The sequence below is a fragment of the Galeopterus variegatus genome, unplaced genomic scaffold, assembly GCF_000696425.1.
Source record: "Galeopterus variegatus unplaced genomic scaffold, G_variegatus-3.0.2 Scaffold428, whole genome shotgun sequence".
Taxonomy (NCBI): Eukaryota; Metazoa; Chordata; class Mammalia; order Dermoptera; family Cynocephalidae; genus Galeopterus; species Galeopterus variegatus.
Genome location: NW_007726539.1, coordinates 390,903 through 407,546, shown reverse-complemented (window position 1 = coordinate 407,546; position 16,644 = coordinate 390,903). Strand labels below are relative to the sequence as shown.

Here is a 16,644-nt window from a genome sequence, read left to right as displayed (position 1 = left end):
ACAGTAGCCTGAGGCTCTAAGAACAGAACAATTCCCACTAATTTTTTGTTGTTGTTGTTTTTTTCCTTTTTGTCTTTTTTCGTGACCGGCAACCGATCGCAACCCTCAGTGTCGCGCCCGCACCGGACCGGGACCAGCAACGGGATGGTACCCCTCGGTGTTGCTCCCGCACCCCGCTCAGCCGGTGAGCGGCCGGTCTGTATGTGGGATCCGAACCCTCGGCGGGAGCGCCGCCGCACTTCCCAAGCGGCGCACTGTAGCAGTGCGCCACCGGGCCGGCCAATTCCCACTAATTTTGAAGCAAGTCAAAACAGATTTAAGAACAAAAAGGAAAGAAAATTAATTAATACAAGGTTTTTACCCTAGCTTTGTGATCTGGAGCAAGCCATTTAATCTGACTGAGTGGGGATAAAGTTAACTGGCCCACATGCTGCACAGGCTATGTACAAGAGGGAAGTGGGTACTGTGCACAACAGTGCTTTCGGAACTGCAAAGCGATACTTAAGCATTAAGGAGGGACAGGTCCTACCACAGATCTCCAGTGCAGAGGATGAGAGTGCTTCTGAATTATCAGAGAAATAATGAATTGCTGCTGAAGAAAAAGGCTGATGGGGAATGAGGTGTTTCATGGGTTAGGGGTAGTGGTGGTGGTAGACTGAAGGCTTGAGTGACAAAAAGAAACCTTATTTTGCAGGGAATAGGAAGTTTGTGGAATTTCTTAAGACAATGTGGCAGGAGCCACATTGAAGATTAAATTGGCAGTTGAACATAATTTCAATTGGAGCAGAGAGAGTTCATGCTTACCGAGGGCTTACTAGTTCCTCTTACTATGCCAAGAAGTTTACAGATGTTTCCTCAATTAATCCCTAACAACTTCTAAGAGGTTCGTACTATTACCTCCTGTTACAAATGTGAAAACCAAGGCTTAAAGTTAAGGAAGTTGTTCAAAGCCAGGAGAATTAGGATGAGGAAGATTCAAGAATATTATACAATAAAATGGTAAGAATACAATAATATAAACAAACTCCAGATGTGAGACCGGAGACATTACCATGTACATGGAGATTCAGAGGAGAAGTGCTATAGAGGACGCATTGCCAGGATTTGGTGACTAAATGGTAATGATGAGCTTAAAATATATAAGGTGTCACGGTGGCCTTTATTCTTCTGACTAAACACCATGCAAACATGTAACTGGCTAAAAAATCTGTTCAGAGAGTTCTATAGAATCTCACGATTTTCCCATTTTCAGTAAAACTGTTTTTAAAGTACATTTAACTCCAGTTTCAATGTATTCTTAACTTTAATATGTGCTGGCGTTGGGCAGGTAAGATTTTAGGAGAACATAATACAACTGAAGGTGCCTAAATTTAATTCTGCCATTTGTATAAATTTGTATAATCTCCATCCTTGGAATGGTGTAAAAGCAGGCAGAGTGCCAAGGAGGTTTGTCATGCCTGGGTCCTTTCAGGCAGTCAGACTGTAAAAGATGGTGTCAGGCTGTCCTAGCCATTGCCTGAGGGGACTGCGTCTCATTTTCCCCATGTGTCATCCTCTTTTCCCTCGGGGGTTTTAAGGTGCTACTTTAAGTTCCAGATCTAGGCAAACAGTAAAACAAATGTCCTGTTTGTTCTCAAAGCCGTCAGCTCTTCTGCAAGACAATGTATTCAATAAATGTTTGTTACATGAACAAGGTTAATAGTGACCGACATTTTGAACCATTTTTGCTTTCAGTTTTTTGGTCAGGGAATTGAGTGATAAAGATGATAAGCTTAATTTTGGCCATGTTGAGGATTACTGAAGGCAGAACTTATAAATGGAGATCTCTATAGGCAACTAGCTGTACATAATCTGCAGAGAGAGGTTTTTCAGACATGTTTTGTGTCCCTTTCCACATCCGTTTCAGCTATTGCTGAAGTCAACCACTTTGTGGACAGGAGCTCACCGGGTGCTCACGTATTCATAATCTCTGTGTGATGGAATTAGTCTCATGGGGCAACTCCTAATCAGTGGAGGATGGGAGCCAGTAAAATGCTTCCCTCTTCTGGTGTTCACTTGGGTAGTGTTTCTATTCATTTGTCAACAAGTATCATATGAGAAGGTGCAAGCTGCCTGTGGTAGCTGATAGCATATTACCTCCTTCCTTGGTCACTTTCTTTTCTCCTACCTTGGTATCACCTCCCAAAGTAAACTTCCAGCAAACACTTCCACATCAGAGAAGCCCACACCACAGGCTCTGCGTTCTGGGAGAAACCCAGGGTGGCTGGAGATGATGAGCAATACGGTGACAACTAGTAAGATGATGAATAGATGAATTCTCAGTTAAGAGAACATCCAGAAGCAGGTAACTTCCCCAGTTAGGGCTGATATGGGTGAACATAGTTAGAAAAAACTGGAAAGAAACAGGAGAACCATGATAATAACGTAAGCACTGGATAGGCCAAGAGATCAGAGTACTGACACATACATAGTAAGTCTTTCCACACTCTAATTTCTAACCTATCAATCCATTGTCCATTTTCTTCTTAGAGTTCTGTCACTATTATGTCATATCCTACACAAGTTTTCTGGGTTTCACCCCCTCCCCCCACATCTACATTCAAACATACAAAGGAAAGAAAAGAGAAAAAGAAAAAAAGGAGGAGTACAGTGGAAGGGAGAGAGATACAGGATCATTTTTATAGCAAGGCATAAGAAAATACAGATATTTTATAACACGTAACTAGTTTGGACTAGTAAATGTTAAATTACATACTTTCAATTTCCTAGTTTCCTTAGTTTGCTTTTTCCAAATGCCTATTCTATATCCCTTAGAAACACTGCCTCTTGCAGCTCTCAGTCACCCCTAAAAATTGAGGCTCCAGCACCCTTTGGAATATTGGAAAAAACGGGATTTTGCTTAATAGCTCAACAGAATGCCGTTGCTGAATTAAGTCAATAGAATGCAGTTGCTGAATGAATGCCATCAAGAATCTTTTCAATCACCTTGTTAGCATTTCTTTCCTTACAGGGAAATTTTCTTTCATGAACACAAAGAACAAGATGCACAAAAGTACTCTTGGATTTTTACCTTAAATGGTTTCACTACCAATTACATATACCCAGTTAATAGTTCCTTTTTGCATTTTTCTTGGCACGAGTATGTTTAAAAGTGGTCAGAGTTCTTGTCTGCATAGACTTTTTTCATTGTTGTTTCTTGAAAAGACATAGAAAGCCTATTAATGAGGAAAGTTCACAGCAACCCACGACAGAATAGCAGACTTCACTCAAAAGTTAGTCGTACTTACACTACACAGTTCATAAAATATTGCCATTTGTAAGAACTACATTATAAAATCCCAACGCTACTACAAAACATTTGCAAATTAGAAAGTTTAGCTTACTTTTCAAGAAGTTTTAGAAGTTAGTATTAAATAAAAATGATTTTCTTACCCTTCCCACAAGCATTTGATAATACTTTTTTAAAAAAAGGTACTAATAAACTATGACAGAATAATTTAGCTACTGACTCCTTTTTTGTGTGTGGTGGCTGGCTGGTTCAGGATCTGAGCCCCTGGCCTTAGTGTTATGACACTGTGCTCTAACCAACTGAGCTAACCAGCCAGCCCTTAGCTATTGACTCTTGACCTTAAACATTTTCATGCAACAAAGAACACACAGGTGTGCTTGAGCTGTATTTTTCTTTTACTGTTCTATGGCAAACTGGTTTGTAACGAAGAACATCCTGCTTTTCCATGACAAACGAAGGATAGATCCCCTTTAGCCATCTGGTGTTAAAGGGGATGGCTGGTTACTGAAATGGTATATCATAATTTGGAGGGTGTTAGTGTATGTTTGATTTACTACAGGGGGGCGCAGTATGCTTACTAAAGGCTTGTGAAGCACCGCTCCAGGTCTCTGGATCCTTCTATGCATTCCTACCTACCTACTCTGTAGTCACAGTTCCTAGCATCTTACCTGTTATCATTGCCTACCTGCAAAGCTGGCAGGTTTTAGGGTAAAAGAAAAGAAAACATCATCTAAATTCCCTCATAATTTCTCTTCAATCACTAATAGGGAAAGTTAGGAAGAAAAAGGGAGGAAGAAAGAAACAAATGGGGGGAAGACCTAAAACAGGGGTGAGGAAATGGATGGACAGGAACATGCTCTAACTTCCCCATTTCTATTCATACTCCCTTCATGACCGATCAAAAAAGCTCTAGCTCTTCATCCATGGAGAGGCCTTGCCTAGTTCTTCTGTTCGCCTCTTGGTCTAGATTCTAAAATCCCAATTTCATTCCTTTGTTCAACTCAACAAGTTCTGCTCCAGGCTACAGGAGCCAAGAACTAGACAGAGAACTACTGGGGTAATCCTAATAAACATCAAGACTGAGAAACTTGAAGTCCTTTTTCCCAACGTTAGATCTGTCGAAGATACACGTTTCTAAGATTTGGGGGTAGCAAGCTGAACACATCTTTTGAGAGAAATGTTTTCCTCATGTGGCTAGGGTGTATATTAGTCTGGTCTTCAGTTATACTACTGGGTATATAGCCTTATATGACCTGGTTTGGGCATATAACCAACAGGGATGCTATTAAAAACACTTAACCAGTAGGATACAGGAGCCAAAACAACCAGTATGCCCTTTCTGTACCTTACAACTGAGTATCACGAGTGGTTTGGTTACAATAAGCTCCTATGGAAACCTTATATTCCAGTTTCAAACAAATGACTTACATTTGGCTCTATGGAACCTTTAGGGACTCCTAATCATAAAATGCTTGCTCAGCAGGGCCACAGAGTTCCAAACTCACACTTGATCTGCTCTGTTCCGAGATGAAAAAAGATATTTCAAGCTTTTCTCTTTTCCCTCATGGCTGTTTACTTTATTTCAAAGAACTGCAACACAACACTTCATTCTTCAGGGGTGGAGACACCACTTACCACTGCTGATAATCCAGCATTTACTCCCAACTTCCTGGCAAATACAGAGCTATGACAACATTTTACTTATGGCTTTTCTCCCTCTCCCTTCTATATACTGTTAGGCAGAGGAATAAATATGAAAAAAGCTAATAAACACTGAACCCATTCAGCAGATTATTTTAGGATGAAGTTGGCAAGTTTCACTTAAATTATAACCAAAAGTTTCTCTAATATTCAGTGACAACTAAGCTGAATGAGAAGAAAATGAGTAACTAATATATTATGCATTTATTCATTTCTAAAAGTATTCAGTTAGGATTACCGTATGTTCACAGGTTCTACTTTGGAGCTGTATTATCTTAAAATTCAAAAAAATGACAAATAAACCTGGGCTAGTCTTAAAAAATGTAGACTTTGACTAGTCTACTTACTGGGCTATAAAAGCATTAACAACCTGTAAAATAGTGTAGTTCAAAATTAAACAAAAAACAAAAGAAAATGCTACCATATAATTAGTATAGTTATTGTTATTTTTAACCGTTTATGTACATGACTCATCCTCATATGCAGTGATAATGAGAAAGCAAATTATATTGCTCAAGCTATAGGCACCAGAAGTCAAGATTTTTGGAGTGACTATCTTTAGAATTTCAGATAAGGCATTTTCATTCTTTATTTGTTATAAACATTCCAGTACTATCAGAAATAAATTTACCACTGAAGCAACTCAGTGATTACTGTTTAGTTCTATTTTTTGTGAGTAGTGGTAGGGATTAATAGAATTTAAATCGATTAAAGTTTTTCTTTGGATGACTATGGTTTCTGACAAGGAGCAGGAGGAAGACTGCATTTTGTTGCCTTAGGTTATTCTGATAATTTATTAGGGCAAGCAGAATTAAGTACAAAGTGAAAGCTGATTAGTACATGTTCACTTGGTATGATATATAGTATAAAATGTGAACAGAGCCTTTTCCTCTGACTTTCAGATTATAAAATCCACTTTCCAATTTGTGGTAACAAAACCAGTGAATCAATCTATAAGCCCAGACAGCCAATAATGCCTACAAAACCAACAGACCTGGTAATATAAATAGGTTATTGGCAGTAACAAGATTAAAAGCTGGAAATGTTTGAGCTGAATAAAAAAATCTCATTAAAATTCAAAATTATCAATAATTATTTTTATATAAACTAATAGCTATAATTACTAATATAAAATATAGGATAGTTCTAAAGTAAATAATTTCACTTATATGAAACGCAATTATTTGAAACCATAAATTTTATTTATTTATTTAAAGAGAGATTTTCTTTAGGAAACCTTAAGGATATATAAATTTAAGCATATCTGAGTTTCTGGGCAAAGTCCCTGTCATATTTTTATATACTTTCTAATTATTATCTAAAAATGCTCCAATTTTTGCTACCAGAAATAGTCTTCTTTCAACGCAAAATATCATTCAAACAATCCAATTCTGTAATTCTTCTCATTAGCTCAAAGTTTTAAAATTGGAATAATATAACTTAACCAGGATCTAACATAAGAAGAAGGTAAATTACTGGAAAACCTTTGCCGATATGTTCAGAGAATACAGAACAGTAACATATTGAGATTTTCAGAAACCACCTATAGGACCACTAGCAGGTGCAACAGGAAAGGTTTAGCAAAGCATGACTACAGAGGAAGGATGGCAATGTAAACCTCAACTGGGGACTGGGGCATTTAGTTAAAGGGATTAAAAACAGCTTGGCCTGGGAAAGGGTGTTGAGGAGAAGCTTCTCAGCAAATGGCAATGTTTTTTGATATTTTACCTGTCTTTCCCTAAAATTTTCTAAAGTTCTGTGTCTCTGCAATTCCAGTTTTGACTGAGGTCAGTAATAAGATTACAGTAAATGACTAGGTTTATTTTCAGAATGTCCAGATAACTACAGATTCCTGTTTATATCACTGATTTTTATAATACCCCACTGTTTTTCAGAAGTATCTCTAGCTTTAAATACAAAGGAGTTTTTGGGGTTTTTTTTGTCTTTTTCATGACCAGTCGCAACCCTTGGTGTGGTGTCGCCCACACCGCGCTCAGCCAGTGAGCGCACCTGCCATCCCTATATAGGATCCGAACGGGGAGCGCAGCTGCACTCCCAGCGCTGCACTCTCCTGAGTGCACCACAGGCTCAGCCCTACAAAGGAGTTTTTAAGAAAGTTATTTCCCAGTGTATCTTAAAAGCTTTCTGGCAGTGTAGAATTCTGAAGGAAGATGTATTTTCCTATTTTATTAGCTAACATATCTTAGACTATTTTCAAAGTGCATAATATACACTGTGGTTAAATTTCAGTAGCATCAAGATCTGCATTTGGATACATGAAACAGTGATTTCTAAAGCACCCCAAGAGGCAAAATCATGATAAAAACTTTTTGTGGAAAATATATAAATTTTATATTAACAAAATTATATTTCTTTTAAAAATAAAAATAATTTAATACCTTTAAAAGGGTTATCCTAATGCAAAACCCCTCTTTAAATATAAGTAATTTAAAGCAACATACTATTGCTTTATTTCAAACAGGTGAAAATAAATATGTAAACATTTGTCTTACAACGTTTTCCAAAGTATTGATACCATATTGATAAAATATTTAAGTCTGGACATTTTAAAACAAGCTAGAATAAGTTTTAGCTTAATTTATACAAAAAATGTACCCACTGGAAGAAATTATGTTTAATAACACAAAAAATTCCCATCAAATTAAAATTAAATGTTAATAGAGCATGTCATAAAAACTAAAATATGGGACAGTCAGTCCTTGTTCACTGCCACTTTCACTTTTGAACATGCACCTTAACCAGCCACACTTGCTGCCACCATTGAGGTAATGCTAGGAACTATAGGTCACTATGAAACCGGCTCTACATATTTTGGCAAAGACAAAACACTGGAAGGAAATAGCAAACAGGGAATAAGGTCAGGCAACTAAAAGTTATATCCACTACACATTTCACCATCCTTAAACTCTTCTTTGGGAATACAGAGCATACCACACCCCCTTCTGCCAGGCCTTTCAACAAGACAATTCGTAGCTCCATGTCTGAATGAAGTCTAGAAAATTCAGACTGTCAATTTCAGGTGACCCAGCATTTGTATCTCCCTTATCTCTACAATTGTCCTTTTCCCTGTTTATTATTTGTACCTCCCTTACCTCCACAACTGTCCTTTCTCCATTTATTGTGGTACTCCTGAATTCACCTGGCCAGGGATTCCGTATTGTAACGTGTAAAATCATACCATTATCAAAGTGCCTGAGATATCTGAGTAGACTGAAAAATTACACTACATTTAAGAGTTCTATTAGGTATTATAAGTAAGACAATTCTACAAATCCCACCTGATGATCCAAATATATGGTGTTCCTTTGAAGATGATGTGAAAGAATTTCATTCTAGTAGGCACCAATCAAGAAAAAAGGGATAGAAAAAAGGTGCAGAATTCACAAAAAGGTCAATTTTGAAATTAAAAAAAAAACAGGTAGTTTACAATAACCTATTATACCACACGACACATGACAACTTTCATGCACATGCTCCCCTGCAAATGACACAGATGAAAGATTTATTATAAAATTATATTTAGTATTATAAGAAATTAGATGACATGCATACAAACATTGAACTATTAAGCAAAAAAAATCCTTCAAATGGCTTTAGCAGACAATGTTGAAAGCTTTACATGTTAATTCTTTTCTGCAATATAGTAACTACTTCTTTCAATGAGATGTTTCTCATATCATCAGAAGCTATTAAACCCTTTGAGAAATGTTTATTTGTGTTCATTCTTTTCATCCAGAACAAAAGACATATCTTAAAATTAATCTTAGCCATTTAAAAGGCAGTGTTATTAAAATTATAATGAATTTTCAACTTATTACCTTACTGGAAATTGTAGAACTTCTCAATATTGCTTTACCACAGGTGGAAGTCACATTGTTCAGTAAATAACTATTTTGAAGTCTGTATGCATCTCCTTGCTCTCAACCAAAAGTTGGTAGGTGAGTGGGTAGGTAGAAGGCTAAGTATAAATGCATCCTACCTGTATTTTCTTTCAAGAGCAAATAAATAATATGAATTCTCAAAGGGTCAACAGGAGATTCTAATGTCACTGCAATGATGGCATGGGCTCATGCTCAACACTAATGGCACTGATCATATTGGTTAATGAGTGGTTCAAAATAAGTGATGATGGCAGACGACAGACAAATCCCTTCATAGCTGACCTTTGGGCTGTGGGCCTCAAGTTTTAGCTGCATGAGCTGTGCTAACGTATGCTCCCGGATACTACTCAGTTCAGCTTGCTGCCGTCTCAGCTTTATTAGCAGCAGCGTAAGCTCCTCTGGCTGAAGGAGTACAATTTAAGAATCCAAACAGTGGAAAACAGATTAATTGTTGTCTTAAGTGACAGATATTAAACCAAGATTTCTTGGCAAGTTTCCTCTTATGGTTGACATCAAACATAGTGCCTAGGCACTATGATAATAGGTCCTACATAAATGCATAGATATCTAGAGAAATAGAAGGAACAGTGTTACTTTAAAAGATACAGCAGAACAATAGTATACTAAAGCATTTTCTCAGAACTCATGAGAGAATTTTTAAATGTTAAATATTAAAAAGCACAATGCCAAAAACCACTATAAAGGTTTGTACATATTGCTACTAAAAGATTATTATTAAAATATATTTTACTACAATGTTTAAAAAATTACACCTAAGACTTTTCCAGCAATTGAACAATAACCTGCAAGTCCAACACACTATTTTAGAGAACAGAAGGTAAACAAAAAAAATTAAAATTCACATAGAACTTGGATGATATTTTCACATTATTAAACTTAGTACCTGAGCCCTGTGGTGGCCAGCCATCAAAATAAATAAGTAAATAAATAAATACCCCAAAAACACCTCCTCCACAAAACAAATCAACAACAAAAAACCAAACAAAACCGCCAAAACCAAAAAAACTCAATACTTGGGATCTATTAATTACTTCCCAGTTATATTTTGAAATGTCACCATTAGTGCTTTTATAGACTTTTCTATGCCCAAAAGATTAGTTTTATTTTTTAAGGGAAAAAAAAAAAAATAGAAAGCTTCCATGGGCATGTGAACCTTCCTTTCCTTCCACACTCTGGGAAAAGCAGAGTACCTTCTGGTTCCTGATTGGTTGCTATGATCCCTAAGGGGAATAAATTTTCAATGGTGAATGAAATGCCTTAACAGGCCAATTTGATATACTTTTCTTTGTTAGAAATGCAGTAAAGTATGGGCATTAGCAATCTTACGGCCCATAAAATATTACTTGGTTAAGATTAAAAAGTGTAGGCAGGGGCCGGCCCGGTGGCGCACTGCTACAGTGCGCCGCTTGGGAAGTGTGGCGGCGCTCCCGCCGAGGGTTTGGATCCCACATGCAGACCGGTTCCCGCTCACTGGCTGAGCGAGGCGCGGGAGCAACACCGAGGGTTGCGATCTCGTTGCCAGACACGAAAAAAGACAAAAAAGGAAAAAAAAAAAAAGGAAAAAAAAAAAAACCTGTAGGCAGGCTAGAGGGAGACCCTCCTCAGTGCTATAATGTACTCTTAAAACTCCCAGGCCAAAAGGCATTCTTAAGATTGATTTGTTTTGCCTACCCCACAGCATTACACTAGCTCTCCTCTGTTCTGTTCATTTGCTATGTGCCTTTATTTTCCACACAATTCTTTTTATAGACAGAAATAATTTTTAACTGTTATTTGAAATCACATTAGAAATTATTGCCTTCAGATAAGAAAAGTGTCAATAAAAGTAAACTACAGTTACTATTGGATTCTTTAGATAAAACTAGGTATCCATAGAGGTAAGATAACAGTCTTCTATATCAAACGGTCAAAGAATGTTTAATATTTGTGACTTAAAAAAGAAACCACATAAGAAAAAGAGCAGCTGCTTTTGCTCTGATGCCAACCACATCTTGAGATTTCATGATTCTGGGACAGTCCTTGTCTTATGATCATCGCATCCAGCTCTTGAGGTCTTGCCAGGAAGACAGGGAGGGGTAAGGAATTTAGATATTGTAAGACTCAGAATGTATTTGACAGAAATACCAAAAAAGGAAATCTTGAAACTCTTTGCTTGTTATTTATGGAGTTAAAGGCCAGCCACCAAAAAGAAAAAATAAAATAGATTTGAAAGAGGAACCCCTATAACCTTAAAAATATGGAGCTAAAATGATAAAGAGATTTTCAAAATCATGAAAGATACTAATAAGTTTGCCAGATATTTAAATTTTGAGGCCAAATAAAAAAACAAAAACAAACAAAAAACCCCGGAGAAATGGTAAATAAATTTTATCCTATATATCCACTAGAGGGAGCAAAGGCAGAGAGAAAATTTTGCAATATATTTAGCATCTACCTTATGATTAATGCCTGTTTCTTTGTCAGATCAACAGTCTAATGTTTAAAAATTACCACATTTAAGGGCAGGCCTGTGGCTCACTTGGGAGTGTGTGGTGCTGATAACACCAAGGCCACGGGTTCAGATCCCTACATAGGGATGGCCAGTTAGTGCTGCTGACAACACTAAATCAAGGGTTAAGATCCCCTCACTAGTCATCATTAAAAAAAAAAAAATTACAATATTTAAATGTTCTTAGTTTTAATGAAGCAATATTTATAACCTTTAATAGATAAACTCCAAGTAGTTTAAATCCATGAAATATTTCCTTACACCAAAACATGTAATGGATAAAATTTTAAAAAGTTTGCAAAAATATATAAATGAAATTTGTTTTGACTACAGGAAGAGAATTTTAAACAGTGAACAACTATATAGGTGCTAAAATCACATCTTCACAAAAATTGAGACTATCTAACTCATAATAAAGCCAGTTCCATGGATAAAAGAATGCCATTAAAATAAACTAAGTGAGGAAAAGTCCTCTTTTCTTTTTAATTTGAAGAATAGTAATATCCTGGCAACATATCTCCTTCCCAATTTGAACACAACACTGCCAATGAAATGATAATGGTGAGCAACTGCTTTGACAGAGTATTTTTTTTTTTGACAGAGTATTTTTATAGTCTTTCTTTCTCTGCTGATATGTAAATCATTTTACTGATCTGTAAATCTGTTTCTTCTTGTTCTAATGTAGTTAATCTATATAAAAATTCACAGGAAAAACTTCTTAATAGATCTACAGTTTGACTAAAAATGGTTGCTTGCTGGATTTGTTCCACTAATGAGTTACTCCAACTTCTGTTTTAAGGATAATGGAATTAACAACGGAAAGAAATCCACCTAAGTTATACAATGAACCTTCAAAATCAAATCTTTTATTTAGGCAGGCACACATTTAGGGGAAGATACCCACTAAGACACTGAAAAGGCTAAATAATTAGAAATTCTTCTGATGAGTTTCTCTTCCACAAAAGCAGTAATATTTTATCTTTGGGAGACACTTCTGAAAATTCAAGCTTAAAAATTGTCAGATACGTGCCTTCCTGTGTAGCACGTAAATAAAGCATGATACGGTAAATAAAGATATCATACTCACCGTTTTACCTTGGAGGCTCTGGGGACTAACAGACTGTAAAGTTAGGCCAGCTGGCATTGACCTTCTGTCAGGCACATATACATGCTAGGAAAGTAAAGGCATAATATAATTCTATTGTCAAGTTTTTTTCCTTGTCAATGTCAGTGATGAGAAATCTTAAATTCATATTATAAAATACCACTTAAATTTCTTGTTTGACTAAAATACAGATGCTCATAAACAGTAATTTCACATAGTCTGATTCAGCAGTTCTCAAAATCTTTGATCTCAGGAACGTTTTATATTCTTAAAAAGAAAATTTAGTGACAAGAGCAGCACTGTTTTACAGTTTTGCAAATCTTTAATGTCTGGCTGGATTCTCATATCTGCTTCTGTATTCAATCTATTGTGATAATATCTTTTAATAGAAGTATGTGAAGAAAATCCACCCTTGATATATACAGCTGGAAAAGGGAAAAGAACTTTAATAGCTTTTTGTAACTGTAGATATTCATCTTTGATACTGCTCAAAAAAGTGGTACTTTCTTAAAGATTAGTTGCAAAGTGGTATCTGAAACTATAACAATGAACTTTTGATACTCTATTACATTAACATCCATTGGTCTATTTGTACTTTAAATGAGTATTTTACCCATGCATAAATTTTAATATTAAACACTGGTCATCCGGAAAATATTGGTTCAGTGAGTTATGCAATGTTCCAAATGTTACACATTTCAGTATACAACACCAAAAATCACATTTGTTAATATCTCCAATCTTTAAGCATTGAAAAGCTGTCAAGCTCAGCATGGCAGGTACATGATTTCCAAAATTCTAATTTTTGCTTAAAAACTCAAATGTTGTCATCAACAACAATACTGTCATTTGTTTTCTTTGAAGTGACAGATTAACATTTCGCTTTGAGAAAGTATGTCTATCAAATACCAACTCTGAATAATGACAGTTGTCTTCTATTCCTTCAAGTAAAAATGGTGCTCTATGCAAAAAGGAGCTAGTTCAGCTTGCAACTCAAATAATCATGTGTTTTTCCAACATTTCGCTTTGAGAAAGTATGTCTATCAAATACCAACTCTGAATAATGACAGTTGTCTTATATTCCTTCAAGTAAAAATGGTGCTCTATGCAAAAAGGAGCTAGTTCAGCTTGCAACTCAAATAATCATGTGTTTTTCCGTGAGACCACCATCAATACTTTGTTACGCAATAGTAATGCTTTATGCATATCCCCATGTCGTCAAATATTAAAATGATATGTAATGAATGGTCAACATCTAATAAAATTGTTTTGTTACTACTTCATCAAGAGGATCCTTAAGTGAACCTACTACTTTACTATTTTTTACTCCAAGTTTGTAGCAGTGAAGTATGCAATGATTGCTAGTACAGTTTGGAGTCAATACCTTGATTTATGCTAACATGCCAATAGTTTACCCACCATTGCTTTGCACTATGAGGGCCAGTGGTAACACAATGAATAATGCCTTATTATTATTATTACAACAATATTTCTGAGCTCACAGACTCCCTAGAAGTGTCATGGGACACTTAGAGACCCGTCCCCTCTCCTGCGTGGGTCCATGGACTATATATTTTGAGAACTATTGATCTCAATCAAGGAAGATGATAGGAGTTTGAAAGAAAAATTTTGGCAATGTTGGGGAGGAGGAGTAGTAGTAGACATTTTGTAGGCTGGGAAATGAACAGAAAGCACACATTCACCTCCTATTTGTTGTTGAAACGGATGACATATTCTGGCCAAGAATATGAAAAATACTAATAATCATCAGAGTATGTAATTTAGGCACTTTAGAACCACACATTAAGTTGCATTAGTCGGATTTTTCTTGCATATTGTTTCTATTTTTATAACATTATTTAGCCTTTGGATATACAAAGTGACAAAACACTGAACATTGTTACAATGGAGTTCAAAGTGAGCCTTTTTTGGTGACTCAACTAAAGCTTCCTTCAAAAGAAAATTCCTGATTGACTTATTAATTTCTAACAAATGTTTATTTATGGAAATGTTAAGCAAATGCTTTGCATAACAATGTAACTGAAGGATTCAGCCTTTCTAAGGATAAAAAGACATTAAAAATGGTATAAAATAAATTCTTTAGGATTAAAAAGAAAATGACATTCTTTTAAGTTTAGGATAGACATTAGGGAACTGGCTGCTTACTAGATGACTGATCAAAACAACTGTTTTAGCATTAAGAAAAGTTGATCTAGGGCTGGCCAGTTAGCTCAGTTGGGTAGAGCGTGGTGTTACAACACCAAGGTTGAGGGCTGCCTCCAAAAAAAAGAAAAGCTGATTAGCACAAAGCACTCTGATTCACTTTATATAATCTGAGCAAAGTTTATACCAACCTCAGATACAAATTAAAACACGATCTCTATTTACATCTTATTTTTTTTTAAAAGGTATACATATCATTAAGCATTGTTAGTTTAACATTAAATAGGGTATCCAAGGAGATATCTCAATACGCCATACATTCAGCTGATTAGAAGATGAGGCTAACACTTTTATTCCAGCAAAGAATAGGTTGAGCCTGATACAAGACTGTAGGTATGCCAGAAGAGGGCAGGTGTAGAATTTGCAAGTGTGTAAAGGGCCAATAATATGGTCTTAACCTACACGGAGATCTGATGACATACACTATCAAGCAGAGAAAAATGTATATGCATCTGCTCAAAAGAACTGTTTCTGTGCTCCTGAGAGATAAAGTGTTGCAAGCTTAGGTTTCACACATGAGATTCTGACATTATAGAATATTTTTTAGTTTTTAAACCAAAAAGAAAGCCTTGCTTACCTTCTCCCTATTCTCTTATCTCCCACATTTAAAACTAATAATTTATTAGAAAGAAAACACAGCATCTATAAAGTAGCAAGTTAACACAAAATTAGCAGACATTTTACCTTAGGGTGATGGGCTCTGTGTCTGCGGTCTATCGTCACATCTCCTCTCTGAATCGGTGAAGACACTTCTGATCTATACGTTCGTTGAGGGGAGTATCCCTGATAAGCAGCTATTGACCCATGGGAAGGTGATGTGGGAATAGAGTGCATTGTCTGCTCAGAAATATTAACCATGGTTTTAGGGCTACTTAAAGTACTATGTCGAGGAAGGGTGCTCTGCTTATTATAAAACTGACGCTGCTGCCATTCGTAGAGCTGCCACATCGTGTCATCTCTCATCGACCTCCGTTTTTCTTCTGCCCCGGGTCCTACTGTCTTGTCATGAGTAGAAGGGGTTACACTGCAGATACTTTCAGGCCTGGTCTTGCTGTTTCTTGGGAGTGTTCTATAACCTTCAGGGTAGCGGGCCATAATCTGGGCTCTGTGGCTTGGCATATTTCTTGGTAATGTTTGGTAAGAAATTACTCTAAAAAAAAACAAAAAAAAAACTGAAATGTAAAAATGAAGGAGATAGTTGTTTTCCAAATTCTCAATTAGACTATATTTCTTCTAGTAAGTAAAATATATATTGGGACATACTTTGTAAAAGATTGAAATGTTACACAAGGTATAAAGTATTCACAGATTTTAATCATTTTATGAAATTCAATTTGATGAACTCAATACATTAAGTAAACAGCATCTATGTCAATTACATAAAAAGACTATTAGTTCCACACAATGTACAGTTTGGCTTAAAGAAGAAAAAGTATTTATTATACTTCACTTGAGTTCAAGATATGAATGTTCAAGAACTTATCTCAAACCTGTCCCTATATTTTGTTTCTACATATATAAACTCCCAGAATCTCATTTTCATACATCTCGTCAGAACAATTATATAGAATTTCTGTATATGAATGGAATATGGAAGTTTTCTAGCTCTGTGTGTGGACCATAAAGACAGGAAATGAACTATTGCAGGTGGACGCTGACTAGTCTGTTGTACTTCTTCCTTCAGAAAGCATGGCTGTTTGGGCTGGCCCGGTGGCACACTGGAGAGTGTGCCGCTTGGGAGTGCGGGGGCGCTCCCGCCGAGGGTTCGGATCCCATGTGGAGACCGGTTCCCGCTCACTGGCTGAGCGCGGTGCGGGCGCAACACCTGAGGGTTGCGCTCCCATTGCCGGTTGCGATCCCGTTACCAGTCAGTAAAAAAAAAAAAAAAAAAAAAAAAAAAAAAAGGAAGAAAGCA

At 36.4% G+C, this 16,644-nt stretch overlaps 1 protein-coding gene across 4 annotated transcripts in view; it reads right to left on the bottom strand.

The window, feature by feature from the left end:
- PLEKHA5 (pleckstrin homology domain containing, family A member 5) overlaps positions 1 to 16,644 on the bottom strand; it is a 249,438-nt gene that overhangs the window by 63,419 nt on the left and 169,375 nt on the right. For 3 of the 4 annotated variants that reach the window (XM_008568651.1, XM_008568650.1, XM_008568649.1), the window contains exons 10-13: positions 15,414 to 15,879; positions 12,489 to 12,572; positions 9,175 to 9,294; positions 8,290 to 8,343 (exon numbers count right to left, since the gene is read on the bottom strand). In XM_008568651.1, the coding sequence (XP_008566873.1) occupies positions 8,290 to 8,343; positions 9,175 to 9,294; positions 12,489 to 12,572; positions 15,414 to 15,879 (724 nt within the window). The remainder of the gene's footprint in view (positions 1 to 8,289; positions 8,344 to 9,174; positions 9,295 to 12,488; positions 12,573 to 15,413; positions 15,880 to 16,644) is intronic. The other variant, XM_008568652.1, reaches the window with a different exon arrangement.